General features: G+C 32.7%; 1 protein-coding gene across 1 annotated transcript; it reads right to left on the bottom strand.

Moving 5' to 3' along the window:
- Positions 1-14,913: 14,913 nt before the first annotated feature.
- Positions 14,914-18,604, bottom strand: LOC131158116 (probable inactive receptor kinase At2g26730). The gene is made up of 2 exons (XM_058112730.1): positions 16,963-18,604; positions 14,914-15,831 (listed from the first exon to the last, which is right to left on the bottom strand). The coding sequence occupies exons 1-2, from the start codon at positions 18,254-18,256 to the stop codon at positions 15,167-15,169; spliced, it is 1,959 nt and encodes a 652-aa protein (XP_057968713.1). The 5' UTR covers positions 18,257-18,604; the 3' UTR covers positions 14,914-15,166.
- Positions 18,605-19,447: the final 843 nt, after the last annotated feature.

Below are 19,447 nucleotides of genomic sequence, written 5' to 3'. Positions count from 1 at the left end.
GATTAAAATTGGAGTAGTTCATGTGTTTATTGCTGGTGATGCACAGCACCCCAGAAATTCATGTGAATTTGAATGTTTTGATGAGGGGAATTATGTTTCATGAGGAAACTTAGTAATGTTGGAGTTCTCCGTTTGAGCACAAATTTTCATTTCACTCTAGTGTAATGATTTGGGGAGTTTCAAGAGATTGCAAGTTATTGGATGGAAATGAGGCCATGCTGATTAGTGGAACCAATCAAGTTCATCTTGACACATCTATAGACTTATCTGTTTAACGAAGGAAAAGTTTGTAGTTTCTTGTTAGCCAAGAAAGGGTTTTGCTGAAGAGAGGACAACATAAATATGGCTTTGAGATTTGTTTTGAAAAGGCAGAACAAGTAGCCGTCCCAGTGGGACCAGTTGTCATGATGAAGATAATCCAAAGACTGTTTGAATTACTAACAGAAACTCCCTTTGTGTTGCTGAAAGTGAGGTTTTGATTGTGGTGAACCTCAAATATATGGAGTTGATTTTACAGTGGCTCGGCTAAGTGTCTGGGAAATTCAGCTGGCTAGCAGAGCTCCAGCTGATAATAGCCTTATATTGCCTACTTTTAAAATTATGAAATTGAGAACTAATATCCTGGCTTTTAAGCTTGACTAAATTTAAATACATGAATTGGCATCTCTTTTTCTCCCCCCATAGATGTGTACTTTTATTGGATTTTGTCTCTCTTTGAGGCTAGGAAATTACACTTAATATGCAAACGTCTGCTGTCAGCTGGATCTGTTGCTAATGCAAATAGCTGTGCCAAGCTTTTCAACTTGTTGATTATGTGTGAATATCCTCATAAATGGTAGAACATTTGACTCATATTAAGTTCTCACACTTTGACATCCCTTAGACCAGCTCACCGAAGATGCACTAGTGGTTCTCATTTTCAAGTTTTTTTTCCCACTCTTTTCAACGACACTATTATTGGTGGCACATTTATAGAAATTAGCACAATAACTAAACCTTTTCATCCTTTTCCTTCTTGTGAAGCCTGATTACCCATGAAAGAGTTCTGGACGGCCATATTATCTGATATTTTAGGAAGTAATATTGATTTGCTTCTAGCAGTTACACATTAAATTGGCAGTATGCAGTTTTCCGATTTGGCTTTTAGTAAGCAGTGGATAGGAGGTTATTGACTTGCATTTTGGCATTCACGTAATGGAAGACGATATTTGCAGTTGCACTTCTCAATCAAAACAAACAGATATCCTGACCTTAACTTTTACTCTATTCAAAGTGCCAGATACAATCACAATATCACCACCTCCAAAATAAGTTTCATTTTTTTCCACCTATTTTTTTTTATTATTTTTGTGAAATACAAGTGGTGTGGGCTTATCTTAGTGGCAATTTGTCTGTGTATTAAAGTGTGCCTGGAGAATGATTAGTCTTACTGACAAAGGAAGCAAAACTATCACGTCAATGTCTTAGCCTTGAGTTAGGTACTTATCATTGCTGACACAAACTCTTAATGATACTCATTAAAAACTAGAAATCAATCTAGTATGAAGATCCATAGTTGGACAAAGCCACACGATGGAAAAAATCTGTAGATTTCAAATGTTGTTTGTGCAGTGTGAAGAATATTGTTGCTGTTGCTAATAAATGTTCCTCATAAGCAGTAATTGTTGTTGTGGGTCATCTAGATGTAGACTACAAAAGCTATTCTAAACACAAGCGCGGAAGCTAACATTTCCCCACCACCCCTACACTACGCCCCCTTGTTTTTCCTCTTATAGGTGGGATGCCATGTGGAAGAGGCGTTTTAATTGCTCACTCGTCCCTGGATTACAGTTTGTTTCATGCACAAGCAAAGTTGGGCGTCAAAGAGAAGATGTTATTAGTAAAGGCTAAATGAGGTACCTTCTAACAAGTTCTATTGTTTATTGTCTCAACCGATCCAACTAACAACTAATAGGGATATGTATCAAAATAAAAGGAAAAATTTGTTGGGATTGTCCTACATCGGTTGTGAAGGGGGTTTGGTGGTCAGTTATTAAGTGTGAGGGAAAGTCTCACACCATGAGTTAGCTTTTGGGGTTGAGACTGCACAAGACCACCGAACATTGGTATCAGAGCCCATGGTTTCTCCCTGAGATGCTAGACATGTGGTGCTGCCAATTTGGTGAGTCCAATTCGTGCGGAGTTTGGAGTCCGATCCCAATTCGTGAAGAGTTTGTAGTCTGATGTGTGAGGGGGAGATTGTTGGAATTGTCTCACATCGATTGTGGAAGGGGCTTGGTGATCAGTTATTAAGTGTGAGGGAAAGTCTCGCCCCATGAGTTAGCTTTTGGGGTTGAGAAGACCTAAGACCACCCAACAAAATCAATAGGGAAGATAATTATTTATTTGAAGATTCGTCTTAAGTAGGCCTATGGCTGCAATCAGGATGTCTTGTCATGTCTTTAATTGGTCTTTGGAGGAGCTTACAACTCCATGTTGAAACTTACAGCTATCAAAAGACTTTGAATTTCTGAACTTTGAAGGAAAGAAACCATTAGTCCAGCTATATACATATGCTCTAAAGTTAATAATTAATGTTTCTTTAGCAGCTCACACCTCTTCTCATTTGCCTTTGTTTGCTTCTTTTCTCTGTGGGTGATGAGCACTAAAAGAATAAATGAATGAGTAGCACTTCATTGAACAGTTGCTTCAGGGACAATTCATCATATGTCAATTGGGTGAAGCTAAACCCCCACAGGAGCTGTACTGTGGAATCAATTACAATAATCCATCGCCAAAAGAGAGAAGAGTTGTACATAAGTAGAAGTAAAATTTTTCATTGTGTATATTACACGGAGAATTGGGAATTAGATGCATGCCTTACTCACTGTGGCGTACATACCCTCCACAGCAAAAGAGACTTTTATATATGCAGTTTCTGGAGTGTTGAATTAGGTGAACTCCAATCGGGGAAAATTTTTGGTGAACCATACATTGAAATGCTTGGTTTTTAACTCACGACATTGGAAAACAGTTTTAGTGGGTAAAATTAGGTTAGATGTGTATTGAGAAAGAACAAATAAATAAACCCTAGAGGGAGGGGGAGAGAGAGAGAGAGCCTTTGGCGTAGGAGACACCCTTATTTTTTGTGGACCCCAAAATAATGTTCTGAACTGCCAAGTAATGTGAGCTTTGCTTCTTTTCAGTGTGCTTAATCATTTTGGCAACTCTCTGGTGTCCTAATCATTTAAAAAGCTTAGATCAATTGATGCAATGGGGGCCATGCTCCAATGAAGTGTAGAAGCCTGCTAGCATCCACAGGGGCTGGGGGAATGGGGGATGTGATTTCCCTTACCATAGCCCATAATTGGTGTTCCCCTCATCTCTCTAAGGCCACATTATCACATGTAATTTAAGCACAGCGCAGTTATTAGCCCACCTTAAGAGATTAACACTGTTTACTCTTACCTCGAATCATCTCCTCGGCCTGAAAAATCTGAAACCAAAGAAACCCAAGAACAAACCCGACCTTAAACCCGGTGATGCGTCTTTTAACCTCTTAATGAGAGGCCGAGAGTTCGAGCCTTACCATGGATTAGATTAGGTTATGTAAAATCGAGCGAGTACGAAAGAAGAAACCAAAAAAAAATGGATGTTACATTGTTAAGAGTCATTTTCAGGGGTGATTGGGTTTAATGGGGATTTAATTTAGTGAGGGGATTAAGAGCAGACAAGATTGAGAGCCCTTAAAAAAACCGCCAAAGGCCAAAGGGAAAACTGTCAAATTTTGTGGCCCGGCCAAAAACAAAACTTGTTACTTTCGGTGCACCAAACCACATAAAAACCATGCTTTAATTTTCCAGCCCTACTAGCTGCACGTGCCTCGAGGCCTCCACCTTAGCGGCCTCATTTAATTTTGTTGACCCTAACCCTAACCCTAGCCCCAAAATCACCCTGGGTTCATTCCTCCAAAATTGACTAGTCAAGCTCCTCATCCAAACGTGTAAGAGGATTTTTTATATTGTTTCTAGTTTTTATTTTCTACTTTTTGTTGTAATGAAGTGATTGAATGTATGTTTGTTTAAGTTACTAGATATTTTGAAATTATGTTAAATATTAAATATTAATGTATCGTTAAAAATTAGAGAAACAGAAATGAAAGTTAAAAATTAGAAATAGAAATTAAAAATCAAAAACTAACAACCTATTTGGTTAATATTTATAAAATTAAAATAATATTTAAAATAATATATATTAAAAAATACTTTAATAAAAATAAAAACTTTTATTATAATTATTTTACTTAATTGTTATGTTTTTAAAATTTACTTTACAATAAAAAATTTTATTAGACATGATGGTTGCAAAACAGTAAAAATATTTTGTAATTAGCTTTATTATTTTAAAAAAAAAATTATGTATATTTTATTTTAATTATATTTAAATTCATATGATTATTTTATTTTAGTTTTAATTTAAAAGTGTATAAAATGAAGGGTTTATTCCAAAAAAGTTATTACTGCATATTAAAATTTCTAACAACATATTGTCAAAACAAGTGAAAATCATAAAATCTAATTTTCAGGCTTTTGCAAACACTGAAAACCAATAATAGAAACAGAAAATAAACAAATGCACTTTAATTTATAATTCGTTTCTTCACTGTGCAAAAATAAAAACAAAAAATAGAAAACAACAACGATACCAAACAGACTTTAAGGTTTTGTTTGGTATCATTTTTGTTTGATATTTTCTGTTTTTGTTTATGTATAGTGAAAAAATAAGTTTAGAAAATATATTTTTTTTTATTATTGGTTTTTTGTTTCTATTATTGGTTTTTTAGCAGTTTTCAATGAAAATTAAAAATTATATTTCGTGATTTTGTCAAAATGTTTGAATAACCAAAGTGAGTTTGTTTAGATTAAATCATTCATTTTATAAGTAATTTTTTACCTAAAACTAAAATTAAATGAACATATAAATTTTAAAATATAATTAAAATAAAAATAGCTATGAATTTCCAAAATTTTAAAAAATAATAAAATCCATTTAAAAACTATTTTTTATTATTTTTAAATTGTTATCTACCATAATATTGTTCTTGTAAATAAATATAAAATATAATAATAAAATAAAATAATAAAAATAACTTTTATTGTTTCTATAACATTATAAATTTATATTCTTTTGTACAATTTTATTACATGAATAAGGAGAAAGATGAATATTTGTTCAATCAAGTTTTGGATTTTTTTATGTTTTGAAAAATTAATTGAACAGGCTACTAGTGTTTTGTTTTGAATTTCCATTTTTAGTTTTAAATTTTTCAATTATAGCCACCGTGCCACGGAATTTTAATAGCAAATTTTCATTTACAAGTCATTTTAGAAATTAAAATAAAATGACCATGTGATTTTAAAATATATTCAAATAAAATATCAATAAATTTGTAAATAGTTTTAAAAATCAAATCCTATTCTAAAAATATTTTTACCATTTTTCAATTACCATGTGTAATAGGATTATTCTTGGCATTAAAAAATGAGCTTGTGAATATAATAATTAAATAATTGCACTTAATCTCTATTTTTATTATAATATTTTTTAATTTGTATTATTTTGTATTTGTATTAATCTAATAATATTTTTTATTATTATTTAATTTAAAGACCAAAATAAACATGTGACAAATTATATTTTTCTAAACTTTTAAATTTTAAAAATGTTAATGAAATAATTTGTCATATTTACTTTTTAGGTTTTGTTTTTTGAGCTTTTATTTTTGTTTTTATATTGTTGGCATTAATGTGAAAACCCAAAAAATCACTCTTTATTTTTGGATTCATGAATTTGCCCCTTGTCAAAGGTTGATTTTTTGAGGTTGTATTAAAGATTGAAAATTAAGGTTTTATTATCTAAAATTAACTTATATGTATTAAATTATTCATTTTGTTTATAATTTTTAATTATAATTAAAATTAAATTACAATATGAATTAGAAAACTAAATATATAAAATCCATTTTAAAACTATTTTCCAAATGTTATAATCATCAATTGTTAATTATAATATTTATTTTTTTAAATTACCATACCCTTGTCTGAGAAATGACCTATGAATTAGAAAAATAAATAAATAAAATCCATTTATAAATTATTTTACAAATTTTGTAATTATCAATAATTAATTTTAGTATTTATATTTAATTGCCCAATAAATCAATTGTTAGAAGATTTATAACCTAATTATCTAATTTGATGATAAACATTTTCTCAAACATTGTAATAGAATGCAAGATTTATAACTAATTAAGCCAAGGCATTAATGTCACGTTTAGAACTTAAAAAATATTCAAAAAATAAAAAAATTATTTTATCATGTTTAGTGTTGTGTAGCAAGGAGAAAATATATATATAAAATTAAAAAATTAAAATTTTAATTTGATTTTTCTTAATTATTAATCACATAAAAGTATTTTTTAAATATTATTTGATTTAGAAAACACAATTAAAAATATTCGTTATCTTATTTTTTTCTCAAAACAAAATTTTTTTAATCCAAATGAACCTAAAAGATTCCTATTGTTGGTTGCCAAATATTTTCGGTGTTACTCGATAATATAGAATAATAGTTTCAAGTTATTTCTACTCCAACACAAATATATGGATGTCTCTTTTTTAATTTTCTTTTATGATTGGAAAATACCAAAAGATGCAAGCTCAGGACACATGACAATATTGAGCAGGGGAAGTAGCATGGGGCCCACACTATTGCTCCTAATCAACACCTCCCGTGTTATCACGGATCCACGTTGCATAACACTATTTTTTTTTTATGATTTCATCCGAGCTAATTACTTAAAAATTTAATATGAATTCATGACTACTTGAAATTACTTATATTATTAATAATAAATTAGATAATTAATTAAAATAGCTTAACTAAATAATAGCATATTTAAAATTAAATAATGTGAAAAAAAATAATGACACCTGGCGCTTGTATATTCTCTAAACCGAAAAAAAAAAAAAATGAGCCCATTTAGCCATACTATTTATTTATAAATTTAGTTATTAATTTTAGTGTAATTTTGTGGTGGGGGAGTAGACGGTGGGTCCAACGGTAGGGAGCGGCGCGTGACACAGCTATCCAATCCGGAAAGAAGAAAAAGACGAAAAAGGGAACGACAACAGGGGCCTCCGATGGGGTCCACGTGGGAGACGATCAACGGCTGACATTGTACTGTCAGTATGACCAAACAGCAGAACCCGCCAGCCTGTTCTCCACCTCTCACTAACCCTACCCCCCCAATCACCGGACCAATTCCCATTTCCTACCCCCTCCTTTTCCTTTCGATTCCCTAATCTGCCCCTATATTTTTTTATATAATTAATTTATTATTTATTTCTCCAATTTCTATTTTATTACTAGTATATGGGCACGTGCAATGCACGTGCCTAGTTTAATGATTAAAATAAATATTACTTTGTTCTTATTTCTTATTAATAAAATATTCTTTTTTAAAAATACCATTCATTGATTTAAATGGAAAGAAATCACATAAAATAAAACTAAAGCACACGTATAAATATTTCACTAATCCTCATAGAATTTGGATGGTGAATATATTTTTTCATGTTTATTTAATCAAATTTTATTTACATTTATCTTTAAATTGATTTCCAAACTAATTTTATTTTGGGCCCGTTAAGTTGTGCAAATTGTTTCTTGTTTTGCAATTTTTATTTTTCAAAGAATTATAAAAATTTTAGCTTATTTTTAAAAATTTTAAGATATGAAAATGTTTTTTATTTTTTATTTTTAGATTTAACAAATTATAAAAAAAAATATTTTGTTTTCCAATTTTATAAGGTAAGATTCAAAATTATGAATTTGAGACTTGAATTTTAATTTTATGTGGATTGAAAAGAAACTCTATACATAATTCATAAAAATTAAAATCTAAGATCTGAATTTCATATTCCTAAATGCAAAGTAAAAATTAGAAATCTACAAAAATAATGCAAAGCTGTCTTTCAACTTTTCTATATAAATTCAAAATTTTAAAAAATAAAAAGGTGACATTTTATGAAAATCATAAAATACATGTTTTTTTTTACAAAAAAAAAAAAACTCGTTTCTTTTGTCATTTTGTTACGTGATTATCAAAAATTTTGCAATGTCAATGGAGGTCTATGCTTTTTCAACAAACATCGAGTTGATTAATATTATTACTCAAAAAATTATATATAAGAATAAAAAAACACTTAACAATTTCAAGATTCTTAAAAATGCAGTCTCTCTCGAAGGTAGATGCTTGCATTTGGGAACTTATTCGATATCTTCCTCTTTCCATTTATATGCCACGACCAAAAAAAAAAAGTATGAAAATAAAAATTAAAAATTAGTATATTATTTTATTAATAATTTTTAAAATAAGATAAACTAAAAACCTAGTTGAACTCATTTTTTTCTTTACTCAAATAACAATTGAATAATAGAAATACAATAAATATAAATTGGAATAAATTTTTTTTGAACGGATACTTTAATTTTAATTATATTTTAAACTTACATGATCATTTTATTTTAATTTTGCTCAAAATTTTGTGTATAAAATGAATGATTTAATTTATGAAAGTGAATTATAAATATTAGGCAACAATTAGTATAAAATTAAAAACTAATAGTGTAAAAATATGTGTGGTAATCACTATTCATTAGACTTTTAAAACCTCAAAATGTTTCATGTCTTTTTACCAAACCCTAGGAGAAACCAGTATTTTTATACCGTTATATTATTAAGAGGTTTTTTAATTTATATATTTAGTTTTAGAGGTCATTTAAATTGACATTATGCCACATTTATATGTTTTAAAAAATATTTTCTATTTAGTCATTACATATTTAATGTTTTAATTTATCTTTTAAAAAAAAATTCACATCATAAATTAGTAAAACGGAAAAAAACAAAATAGTACACATAATACTTTAGATAAGCTTCAAATTTGAAGTTGTATTAGATTTTAATAAAATGTATAAAATTATATTAAAATTTCTTCAAATCAAATTTAAATCTAAAATCCGAAAACTATGCTTCCAAATACACTCATTTATGCCATAAAATGATACAAGAATTAATAATAAAATAAATAGAGATGAGGAGAAAAATAAATAAAGATGAGACAGAGATTTTACGTGGTTCGGATATACCTAATCCACGGGCGGATTGGATGAAAGTTTCACTATTTCGGGAGGAATTACAATATGATATGGATATGCTCTTTTACAAAATAGCTCTCCTTATTTTTTTTTTTATCTTTTCTCTTTCTTTCTACTTCTATCTTTCTCTCTTCTTCTTTTTCCTTTCTATATACTCCTCACTTCAAGCATGCAGTATGTATATATATATATATAAGCATGCTTATATGTATATCACAAATGAGAGGGAGATGGTGCCCTTTTATAGGGCAAGGGGTGGAAGATGAAGGATATGAATTAGTGCAGACATATAGGGCAAGTTCATAGGAACATAGGGGGACATCCACTTATATTTCATAACACTCCCCCTTGGAATTCACCCATATATTAACTCCTTTTGTTAAAATCTTTAAGATACCTCATTCCGATAAGATGAACAAATTTCTTGAATGTTGTAGTAGGCAAAAATTTAATGAACAAATCTACTAGATTGTCACTTAATATGATTTGCTAAACATCTATATCACCATTCTTCTAAAGTCTATGTGAATTTTGTAGAGATATACTTTGTTCTGTCACTCTTTATGTACCCTCCTCTTAGTTAAGTTATACATGTAGCATTGTTTTCATATAAAATTGTTGGAATATTCTTAATTAATTGAACACCATAATTTACTTGGATATGAGAAATCATTAATCTAACTCACACGCATTCTCTACTCGCTTCATGGATAGCTAGTATTTCGATATGATTGGAAGATGTTGCTGCAATTGTCTGCTTTACTTTCAAATATCATTAAATGTGTTTAATTTCATTCCAATGTCGCCGAGTAGGAGTAGAGTTATATCTTACTAGTAGATTTACTGCAAATGCAATGTCGGTTCTTGTACACTTTGCCAGATACATCAAAGAGCCGACAACACTTAAATATGGTACTTCAGGACCAAGTAATTCCTTCCCCTTATCATGGGGCCGAAATTGATCTTTCTTAACATAATCACATCATTATTGGAGATCCCAAATAATGAATTTTATCCATATAAAATTGTCTCAATACGTTTTCGGTATATTTAGATTAATGAACAAGAATTCCACCATTTACATGTTCAATATGTAGGTCAAGACAATATTTTGTATTTCCCAAATCTTTTATCTCAAATTCCGCCATTAGCAATTTTAGTGAGCTCTTCAGGAGTCTCAACTAATTTCAAATTATCAACATAAACAACAATTATAGAAAATCTGAGTTCTGATGAAAACGCATGGACAAATTGAATTTTTTATGAATCGTTCTTTCACAAGGTACTCAATTGACTGTACTATATGCGTCGAGATTGTTTTAATCCATATAAGGAACGTTGGAGTCTAATTGAATATAAATATATGGATTTTGCTTCAGGAAATTCAAATTCTTTAGGGATTTTTCTTATAAATTTCACTATCCAACAATTCATGTTGTTACTATGTCCATATGACGCATGCTTAGTCGTTCAGCGACTACTAGCCCAATTAGAAATCTGAAAGTGATTTCATCCATTACGGGAGAATATGTCTTCTCATAATCAATTTCGGGTTTATGCGAGAAACCTTATGCCACAAGTCTTGTTTTATATTGAGTATTAACATTATTTTCATTTTACTTGCACACAAATACCCATTTGTATCCAACGGGTTAGATATCTTATGGTGTCTAAACTATAGGTCAAAAAACTTTTCTTTTTAATAGAAAGTTTAATTCAAATGTGATGTCTTCTTTCCATTTTGGCCAATCACTTCTATATCGACATTCATTAACAAATTTAGGTTCAGGATCCTCATTTCTTCTGGTAATGTCATTACTTCTAGTAATGTTATTACTTCTGGTAATGTCATCATTACTTCTGGTAATGTCAGTGGCTATTGCATGTAATGACCCCAAAAATATATATTAAAGTATAATAATAATAATAATAATAATAATAATAATAATAAATGTTCATGAAGTTAATATCAATATAAAGGTGTTTCTCTATTAGGATCCTTGATTCCATGTTTGATGCCTAAAAAAGATCTCATCTTAGCGAGTGTTCAGAGACCATTGCGGCTCAATCACTCCTTAGGGGTTAGCTTTGTTAAAATGAAATTTCATAAGATAAACATGGTAGACACTATTTATACACGTAAATAAGTACATATACATAAAATAACGTTTGACTAACATAATTTATAAAAATATATGATAAAATAATAATAATATAGGTATCCTATGCGGAACCCACATGAGTCCAGAAGTTGTGTAGGGCCCATAAGACCATGTGAGAACTATTGGAATTACGTACGGTCCACTTGGGTCTCAAAGTGGTGTAAGGCAAACAAGATCGTGTGGGCCCACATGAGTTTTTGAAATTCGAACTTAATTCTTCGTTCATAAAAAATATTAAAATATAATTTAAAAATAATAGCAATGATAATAATAATAATAAAATAATAATAATGATTTCAAAAAAATAATTAATTATTTAATTAAGTAAATTAATTAAATAGGAGTGTCGGCAAGCACTCCCATTTTCCCTACAAGCCTTCCACGCTTAACTTGCAGTTTAGGTTCAATAACCGGCTATTATCCTTCAGGGACATTAATACGTGCTGGAATATTTGCAACAAGTATATGAGATTTTAATATGACCTTGATATCTGCAAAAGAATCTGATAATTGATTTGCAATCATTTGCAAATTTATAATCTTCTAAACTTCAAATTCACTTTGATTTGTGCGAGAATCTAAATAAGATAAACTCATGGCATTACACGTTATTTCATGTTGTGCTTCAGGCACTAATTTTTCTCCCCCTAATATAGGGAATACTGCTTCATTAAAATGACAATTAATTTCCAACAAGCAGTACACATGAAATCAGTTGATAAAAGAATCTTCTGATTCTTTAGTGGATGACCATATGATTTTTCAATGATTTTTTGCATCATTACATCTCCAAGATGTCCAAGATACTCAGGCCAAAGTGTAAATAACTTTGGGTTATTGCACTTCTGGTGCAAGACATTATTGATTTAACTACTTTAATCTTTGTATAATACAAACTAGAAAATAAAGGTAGCAGTTTTTAAAAAAAAAATATTTCTTCCCATAAATGATAGAAGTAATATAAAGAAATTATTTACTATCTTCATTTGTAGTTTTAATGTGATATCATTGATTTTCCAGCTTCTGGGGGGTCATCCCTCTTTTGGGGGTTATTCCTCTTCTCAGGGATCGTAACCTTACGTCTCAATGCCAGTGATTATTTCAACCACGGTCACAACCATGCCCACGACCATACCTTTGACTTCGTCCTCGACTACAAAATGTGTTCATATTCACTTCAAGGAATGGGGTCGAACTAGTTGGACTACAAAATGCATTCATATTCACTTCAGGAAATGAGGTCGAATCAGTTGGACAAGTTTGATGATATTTTATCAAAAACTTGTTATTTTGCTAAGCAACAAAAAGAAATTCCTATCTTTATACTACTGCTGTAGGAGCAATATTAGTGGGATGAAAAGTAGTAAATGTCTTTTTAAGCATGACTTTGTCAATAATATTTTCATCACATAGTTTTAGTTTCGAGCTAATTTTATGTAGAACTGAATTATATTTACTAATTGTTTTAAAATCTTGCAACTTCAAGTACAACCATTCATATCGAGTTTTTGGTAAAATCTTATGGTCAAATATTTGCTTTAAATTTTTTTCATAGAATAAGTGGATGTTTAATAGTAAGGTATTTAGTCTTTAATTCTTTCTCTATAAATACAATGATAATAAAAATATATGAGAGAGAAAGCAATTAGAGACAGATAACATTTATGAGAGAGAAGAATTATTAGTTAGATGAAGAATTGATAAAATAAAAGAGGCAAATACATTTGAATCCATGCATGATTATATATATAATAATATATAATATTTTCTTAATAAATCGCTCACTCCATGCACCTTCCACGCATTATCATATATACATGCGTAAGGAAGATCATAACTTTTGCACGATCCTGCAAAGATGCGGTATTTCCATCTAAAATAGTATTTTCCAAATTCATTGCATTTAAATGAATTTCAATATCAAGAATCCATGATAAATAATAATTGTCTTCGATGTCAAGGAAAACAAATTTAATTTTGCTTATGTTCAACATGTGAATAAATTAACAATAATAAGACAAATTGTAAAAATAGAATGTAAAAGCTGAAATAAAACTGCGATAATAATATTATTTTCACCCTTCTCGAGGCACTTAAATATGTTTCTTGAAAAATATTATTTTATTTTTTCCAATTTGTACTCTTCAGGAATATGATCCCAATTTGGTTAATAATTTACCACATCTTCCAAAGTTAAATATATTACCTCATCTGGAGTATAAATGAGTCACCTCTTTAAGAGGTCGATTTCAACATCTATTCAACAAGTTAAAAATATACCTTCTTCAAGCGGTAAATATTTACCATCTTTTCTAGATATTAGATACATAGTCTATTCAGGAGATCTGTCTCTTGGGAGATTAAATATGTAGATGAGAGATTAAATATATTGCCTCTTCAGGAGGTCTATCTCTTTGAGAAATTAAATATATATAGACAGAAGATCTAAATATATTGCCTCTTTAGGAGGACTATCTCTCCCAAAAATTTTATATATATGAAAGATTTAAATATATAGTATTTTCAGGAGGTGTATCTTATAATCTCTTCTAAAGATTAAATATATAGCATATTCAGGAGGACTATTTTAGCATCTCTTCTGAAAATTGGTACTTTTTAAAACTTTAAAAGACATTCAATTCTAGAGAATATTATATTCTTATGGAATAAAACTTACAAGAAATGAATAAATTAAATAAGAATTAAAAATACATATCGGTTGTTTAGAGTCTCGTTCTAATAACATGTTATAAAATGATGAAAGAATTAATAATAAAATAAATAGAGATGAGGAGAAAAATAAATGAAGACGAGACAAATATTTTACGTGATTTGGATATACCTATTTCACGAGTGGATTGGATGAAAGTTTCATTATTTTGAGAGAAATTACAATATAATATGGATATGTCATTTTACAAAAATAATTCTCTTTATTTCTTTTTTCTCTCTCATTTTTCTTTTTACTTCCATTTTTCTCTCTTCTTTTTATGCTCCTCAATTCAAGCATGTAATATATATATATATATATATATATATATATATATATATATATAAACATGATTGTATGTGTATCATAAATAACGATATGAATTAGTGCAGATATATATGAAGATATGAATTAGTGCAGATATATAGAATAAATTCATAAATATATGAATTAATTAGTGTATATATGTTGGACAGGTCCGTAGAGACATTGAGGGCATCACTATATTTCATAACAATTTAAATTTATTTTCAAAACTGATTAACAAATGATCCAAATATGATTTTTTTTTTTTTTTTTTTTTATTAAAGGAGCTAACTGTACCCACAGGCCCAGACGATGCAATAGAAGAATCAATTTTTGAATTATTATTCTGCCACCCTGGGCCCACACCATACTTTTGTTCTGATTTGGGCTATAAATATTTTGCGAAAAAAATTTAAAAATAATAAAAAATAATTTTTTAAAAATGAGAACAACTGACTCATTAAATCCATCCAATGGTCAAATTCCAATCAGTACATGGAACTCCCCCCCACCCCCACTCCACCCAAAAATCAATTCAAATAAGCCCCTATAAAAATAATTGCATAATTGCCCCAAACAAAATCAAATTTTCAAAAAAAAAAAAAAAATTAAAGAAGGACTATTTTTTGCGCCATTCTAACCTCCCACCAACCAGCTGCGCACTTTTTACTCCATTACTTACGCACGCGGCGCATCTTAGCAATGGCACTTCCCACTTTTTCTTTCTTTTTCGGTTTTTTTCTTTTTGCTTGGCCTTCTTTTTTCAGAAAATTCGAAGACTGTACGCCTAAGGTGTGATCGCCGCGGGTGGGGTCCGCGACTCCGTGGGCGGCGTCTGACCCTCCGATCCCTTGGAAGGATCATCAGACGACTGCCTCAACCCGTCGTCGGTCTCGCTCCGATTCATGTCCTCGATCATCCGCACTACCTCCGGCATAGCCGGCCTCTGATCCGGCACCGTCGACACGCACGCCATCGCGATCTGCAACAACTGCACCATCTCCTCCTCGATGTTGTGGTACCGCATCAGCTCCACGTCGAACACCTCCGCCGTCCACTCCTCCCTCACCACCGACTGCACCCACCGCGGCAGGTCGATGCCTTCCTCCCCCAGCGACGCCTGGTTCGGCGCTTTCCCCGTGAGCAGCTCCAGCAGCAGGACGCCGAAGCTGTAGACGTCCGACTTGAAAGTCACGCGGCGCGTTTCCACCACCTCCGGCGCCCGGTAGCCTGCGACGCGGTTGGGCGGCGTCGAGTTGCCGAAGAGCGGGTTGAGACCGAAGTCGGCGACGCCGGCCTCTTGGTCCGGCCGAAGAAGGACGTTGGAGGACTTGATGTTGCCGTGAACCACCTTTCCCGAGACGTGTAGGTGGGCGAGGCCCCTTGCGGCCCCCAGAGCAATTCTCATCCGGTTGTCCCAGTCAAGCGGCGTACGGCCTGAGCCTCTGCTGCCTGCAAAAATGCCACACCAAAGATCCGGTTATAGCTGAACTCATCAATTTAGAAAAAAATATGTGCATTAAATATTTTCGGGAATTGCCAAAAATAAATGTGTAATTAAGAAGTAGACCCGAGGGTACTTGAGGAAGTAAATTCTAGTTCGTATTAATTATGTGCGCATGATTAGCTCTACCCTCTAAGGTCTACAGGATGCTTACTATTCTTTTTGTGACTTCCCGTTGTTTTCAATCTTTATATTTATTGTTTTCATATATATTAAATAACTTAAGTAAAAAGTTAAAGGTAAAATTATTATTTAGTTTATAATAAAATTGAAAAAAAATTTGAAGTTCCAAATACCACCTTCTTTCTTAAAAAATGTTGGCAAAAAATACGAAAAAATCACATATTTTTCATATTTAATTTTGAAAAAAATCAACAATTGAATATTATTAATATGCTTCATTTTTTATTTTCGAAACGAGACATAAAAATAATGAAAGAAAAAGGAGTTTCGAATGAGTGGGAAAAAATAAAATAAAATAAAATTTAAAAAAGGAGGGGGGCACGCCGGTGGGGAATGATGAGGCTACGTTGGGATAAAAAGAGATGTATTTAATTAGTAGAAAAAGAAAAAGGGATGCTCTATTGGGCATGCTTAGCAAGTGGTAACGGTGAAATGCAGTCTGTGTTTTCAACCTACCCTTCCTAATTTGATGAATTTTTTAATTTGTATAATTAATATATTTTCCATATCTGCAAGTTGAAGAAATTGGGAACCAGCTATGTAAAATGCAAAATTCGGAAATGTACCCTGCAAGATTGAATAAAAATTGTTAAAACAATGAATTTCAAAAATAGTTCGAGTTCCCATTATTGCAACAGCTCTTTCTCTGAAAATGCAAGAGACGATTCTGGAAAATATAATTTCCATTTCTGCAAGAGCTCAAACTCGTCAAGAAATTAGAGACCAGCTCTGGAAAATGCAAGATTTGGAAATGTACCCGAGAAAATTCAATCAAATATATGAATAATGAATTAAATAAATGGTTCCAATTTCCATTACTGCAAGAGTTCTGAGCTCTGAAAATGCAGGAAGAAAACAAAGAAAGAGTGTAGGAGGAGATTGGAACAAGAACATACCGTGAAGAAGAGCAGATAAGCTGCCGGCGGCCAAATAATCATAAACAAGCAATTTCTCATCCTTGGAGTAGTAGAAAGCTCTCAAGGGCACCACATTGTCGTGTTTGATCTTCCCTAAAACCTCCATTTGCATATCGAACTCCCTCTTCGACACCGTCACGTCCTTCAGCCTCTTCACTACCACGGTGGTTCCCTCCTCCAGCACCGCCTTGTACGACGTCCCCACGCTCCCCTTCCCCAACACCTCCGCCGACGCCCTCAGCAGATCCTCCAAATCGAAGCTGTATAACCCGCCGTCGAAGAACACCAGCTTGTTCCTCTCCCCCTCCGCCGAACCCCCGGTTATGTCGTCCTTCGACGACGACGTCCCCGCTTCCCCAACCACCGACCGAGTAGCCCCCTGCTTTGGCGGTTTCGCCGGCCGCCGCAGGTACCGCCGCCTGAGACAGAGAAGCAGCAGTAGAAGTAAGAGGAGCAGAATCAGAGCTGACCCCACCGATATTGCGATTATCGCGGCTTTCGATAGCTTTTTAGACTTTTCTCGAGGTGGTTGTCCCGGAGCATTTGAGGACGGAGGCGCCGCCGGTGAGGGGAAGAATGGGCTGCAGGCTTTTAAGGGTTTTCCGCAGAGATCTGGGTTGCCAACGAATGAGGCCGCAGGGAAGTTCGCGAGTGTTTTAGGGATTGAACCGTTGAGCTTGTTGTTCGACACATTAAAGTCTACTAGCCCGGCGGGGTTGATGCTGGGTAGATTACCGGAGAAGGCATTGTTCTCCAGAAAGAGCCCCGTCAAGTGTGTCAGATTGTTGACGGCGAATGGTACATCGCCGCTGAAATTGTTAGAGGAGATGTCGAGCCGGGTCAGGCGAGTCAACCGAGTCAAACTCAAGGGGAATTCACCGGTTAAGCGGTTGTCCTGAAGGTAGAGGCTGCGTAGAAACGTGAGGTTAACCAAATCGGAGGGGATCTGGCCAGAGAGACGGTTAGAGCGGAGACTGAGGATGCGGAGCTGACTCAGACGGCCGATGGTGTTGGCCGGAATCGGACCGACGAGGCCGACGCCTGGAAGGCGGAGAGAGTAGACGAAGGACCGGTTGTCGTCGCACAGGACGCCGACCCAGTTGCAGGCAGAGTCGGTGGAGTTCCACTGGAGGCGGTTCTCGTGTGGGGTTCGAGAGAGGAAAGCAAGGAGAGCTTGCCTGTCTTGCGTCGGCTCCGAATTGAGCCGCCCACCCAGCAGAAGAATCGAAACGAAGACCACACAAACGAACCCGGACGTAGAAAAATCCGCCATTAACGGCAATAAAAAAAAATCCCAAAACAGATCGAGAGAACCCAGAAATAAAAAATAAAAAATAAAAAACAGTCTTTCCCCGGGCTATTTAATTTCTGTGATGAAATGGGGGTTTGCGACGGCTGTTTTCCAGGCGCGGGAAGTCGTACAAAGTCTTTCTCCGGCGAGCGGCCATGAAAGAGAGAAGACAGAGAGTGTGCGCGTGCTGTTTTTTGGGAGGGAGTGAAGAGGGGAGGAGGGAGAAGCTTTGTAGAGAGAGAGAGAGAGAGAGAGAGAAGGAATCACGAGGGCAGAAAAGTGAAAAAAAAAAAAAGCTGAAAACAGAAGCGGTAAGGAGAGGGAGCAGTGGAAACGTTTTTTCTGTTTTCATTTGTTGTAGTAAATTGAAAAACAAATGCTTCCGGCTGGTCCCCTCCCCCACGCGCACCAGAGCGTACCAAACACATATACGTATTATCATATATTAGGTGGGGGCAGGTAGGGAAATTAGACGTTTAGAAAATATGACTACCATTTTAGAAATTAGAATTCCAAAACTCGCTCGTTAAAATAAATTAATTAAGTTAGAACATAAATTTTACTTTTTACCTTACGGGTTAACTTTTTTTTTTTTTCAGTTTAAAAGTGGTAATATGAATCACGAGCTCACGAGTGACTACCTATTACCTGTCTGTTTAAAATAAATTTGAGTGTAAGGCGAAAATTTGAGTGTAAGGCGAAGTGATCCATTTATAAACGAGTTAACCTAAATTCAACCCAAATTATAAACATACTAGTTGGATTCAGATTGGATATAAATCGGATCATCCGTTTAGTTTTTTATAAAATAAAAAATTAAATTATTTATATATGCATAAATTATGATATTTATGCATGTATGACGTATCATGTATTTTTTACACAAACATAGATAAGCTATAAGTTATATAACTACATTTTTTTAAAATATTTATGAGGAAAAAATAATAAATAGGTTGTAAGTGCTATTTTTTAACTTTCAAATCACTTTTTAAGTAAAATATTTAAAGAGAATAGTAAATTAAATAATAAATAAGTGTTATTAACTCATAAATATTAAGATAGAATTTTATTTTATTTTTGTCAAAAGAAAAATTTAGCTCATATTTGATAAATTTTAACAAAAAAAATTAAAATAAATATATTTCTTAAAAGCTATCCGTTTATTAATTG

Source organism: Malania oleifera, chromosome 6 (assembly GCF_029873635.1).
Source record: "Malania oleifera isolate guangnan ecotype guangnan chromosome 6, ASM2987363v1, whole genome shotgun sequence".
In the NCBI taxonomy this organism is placed as follows: Eukaryota; Viridiplantae; Streptophyta; class Magnoliopsida; order Santalales; family Ximeniaceae; genus Malania; species Malania oleifera.
This window is presented reverse-complemented; position numbering and strand designations above follow the sequence as displayed.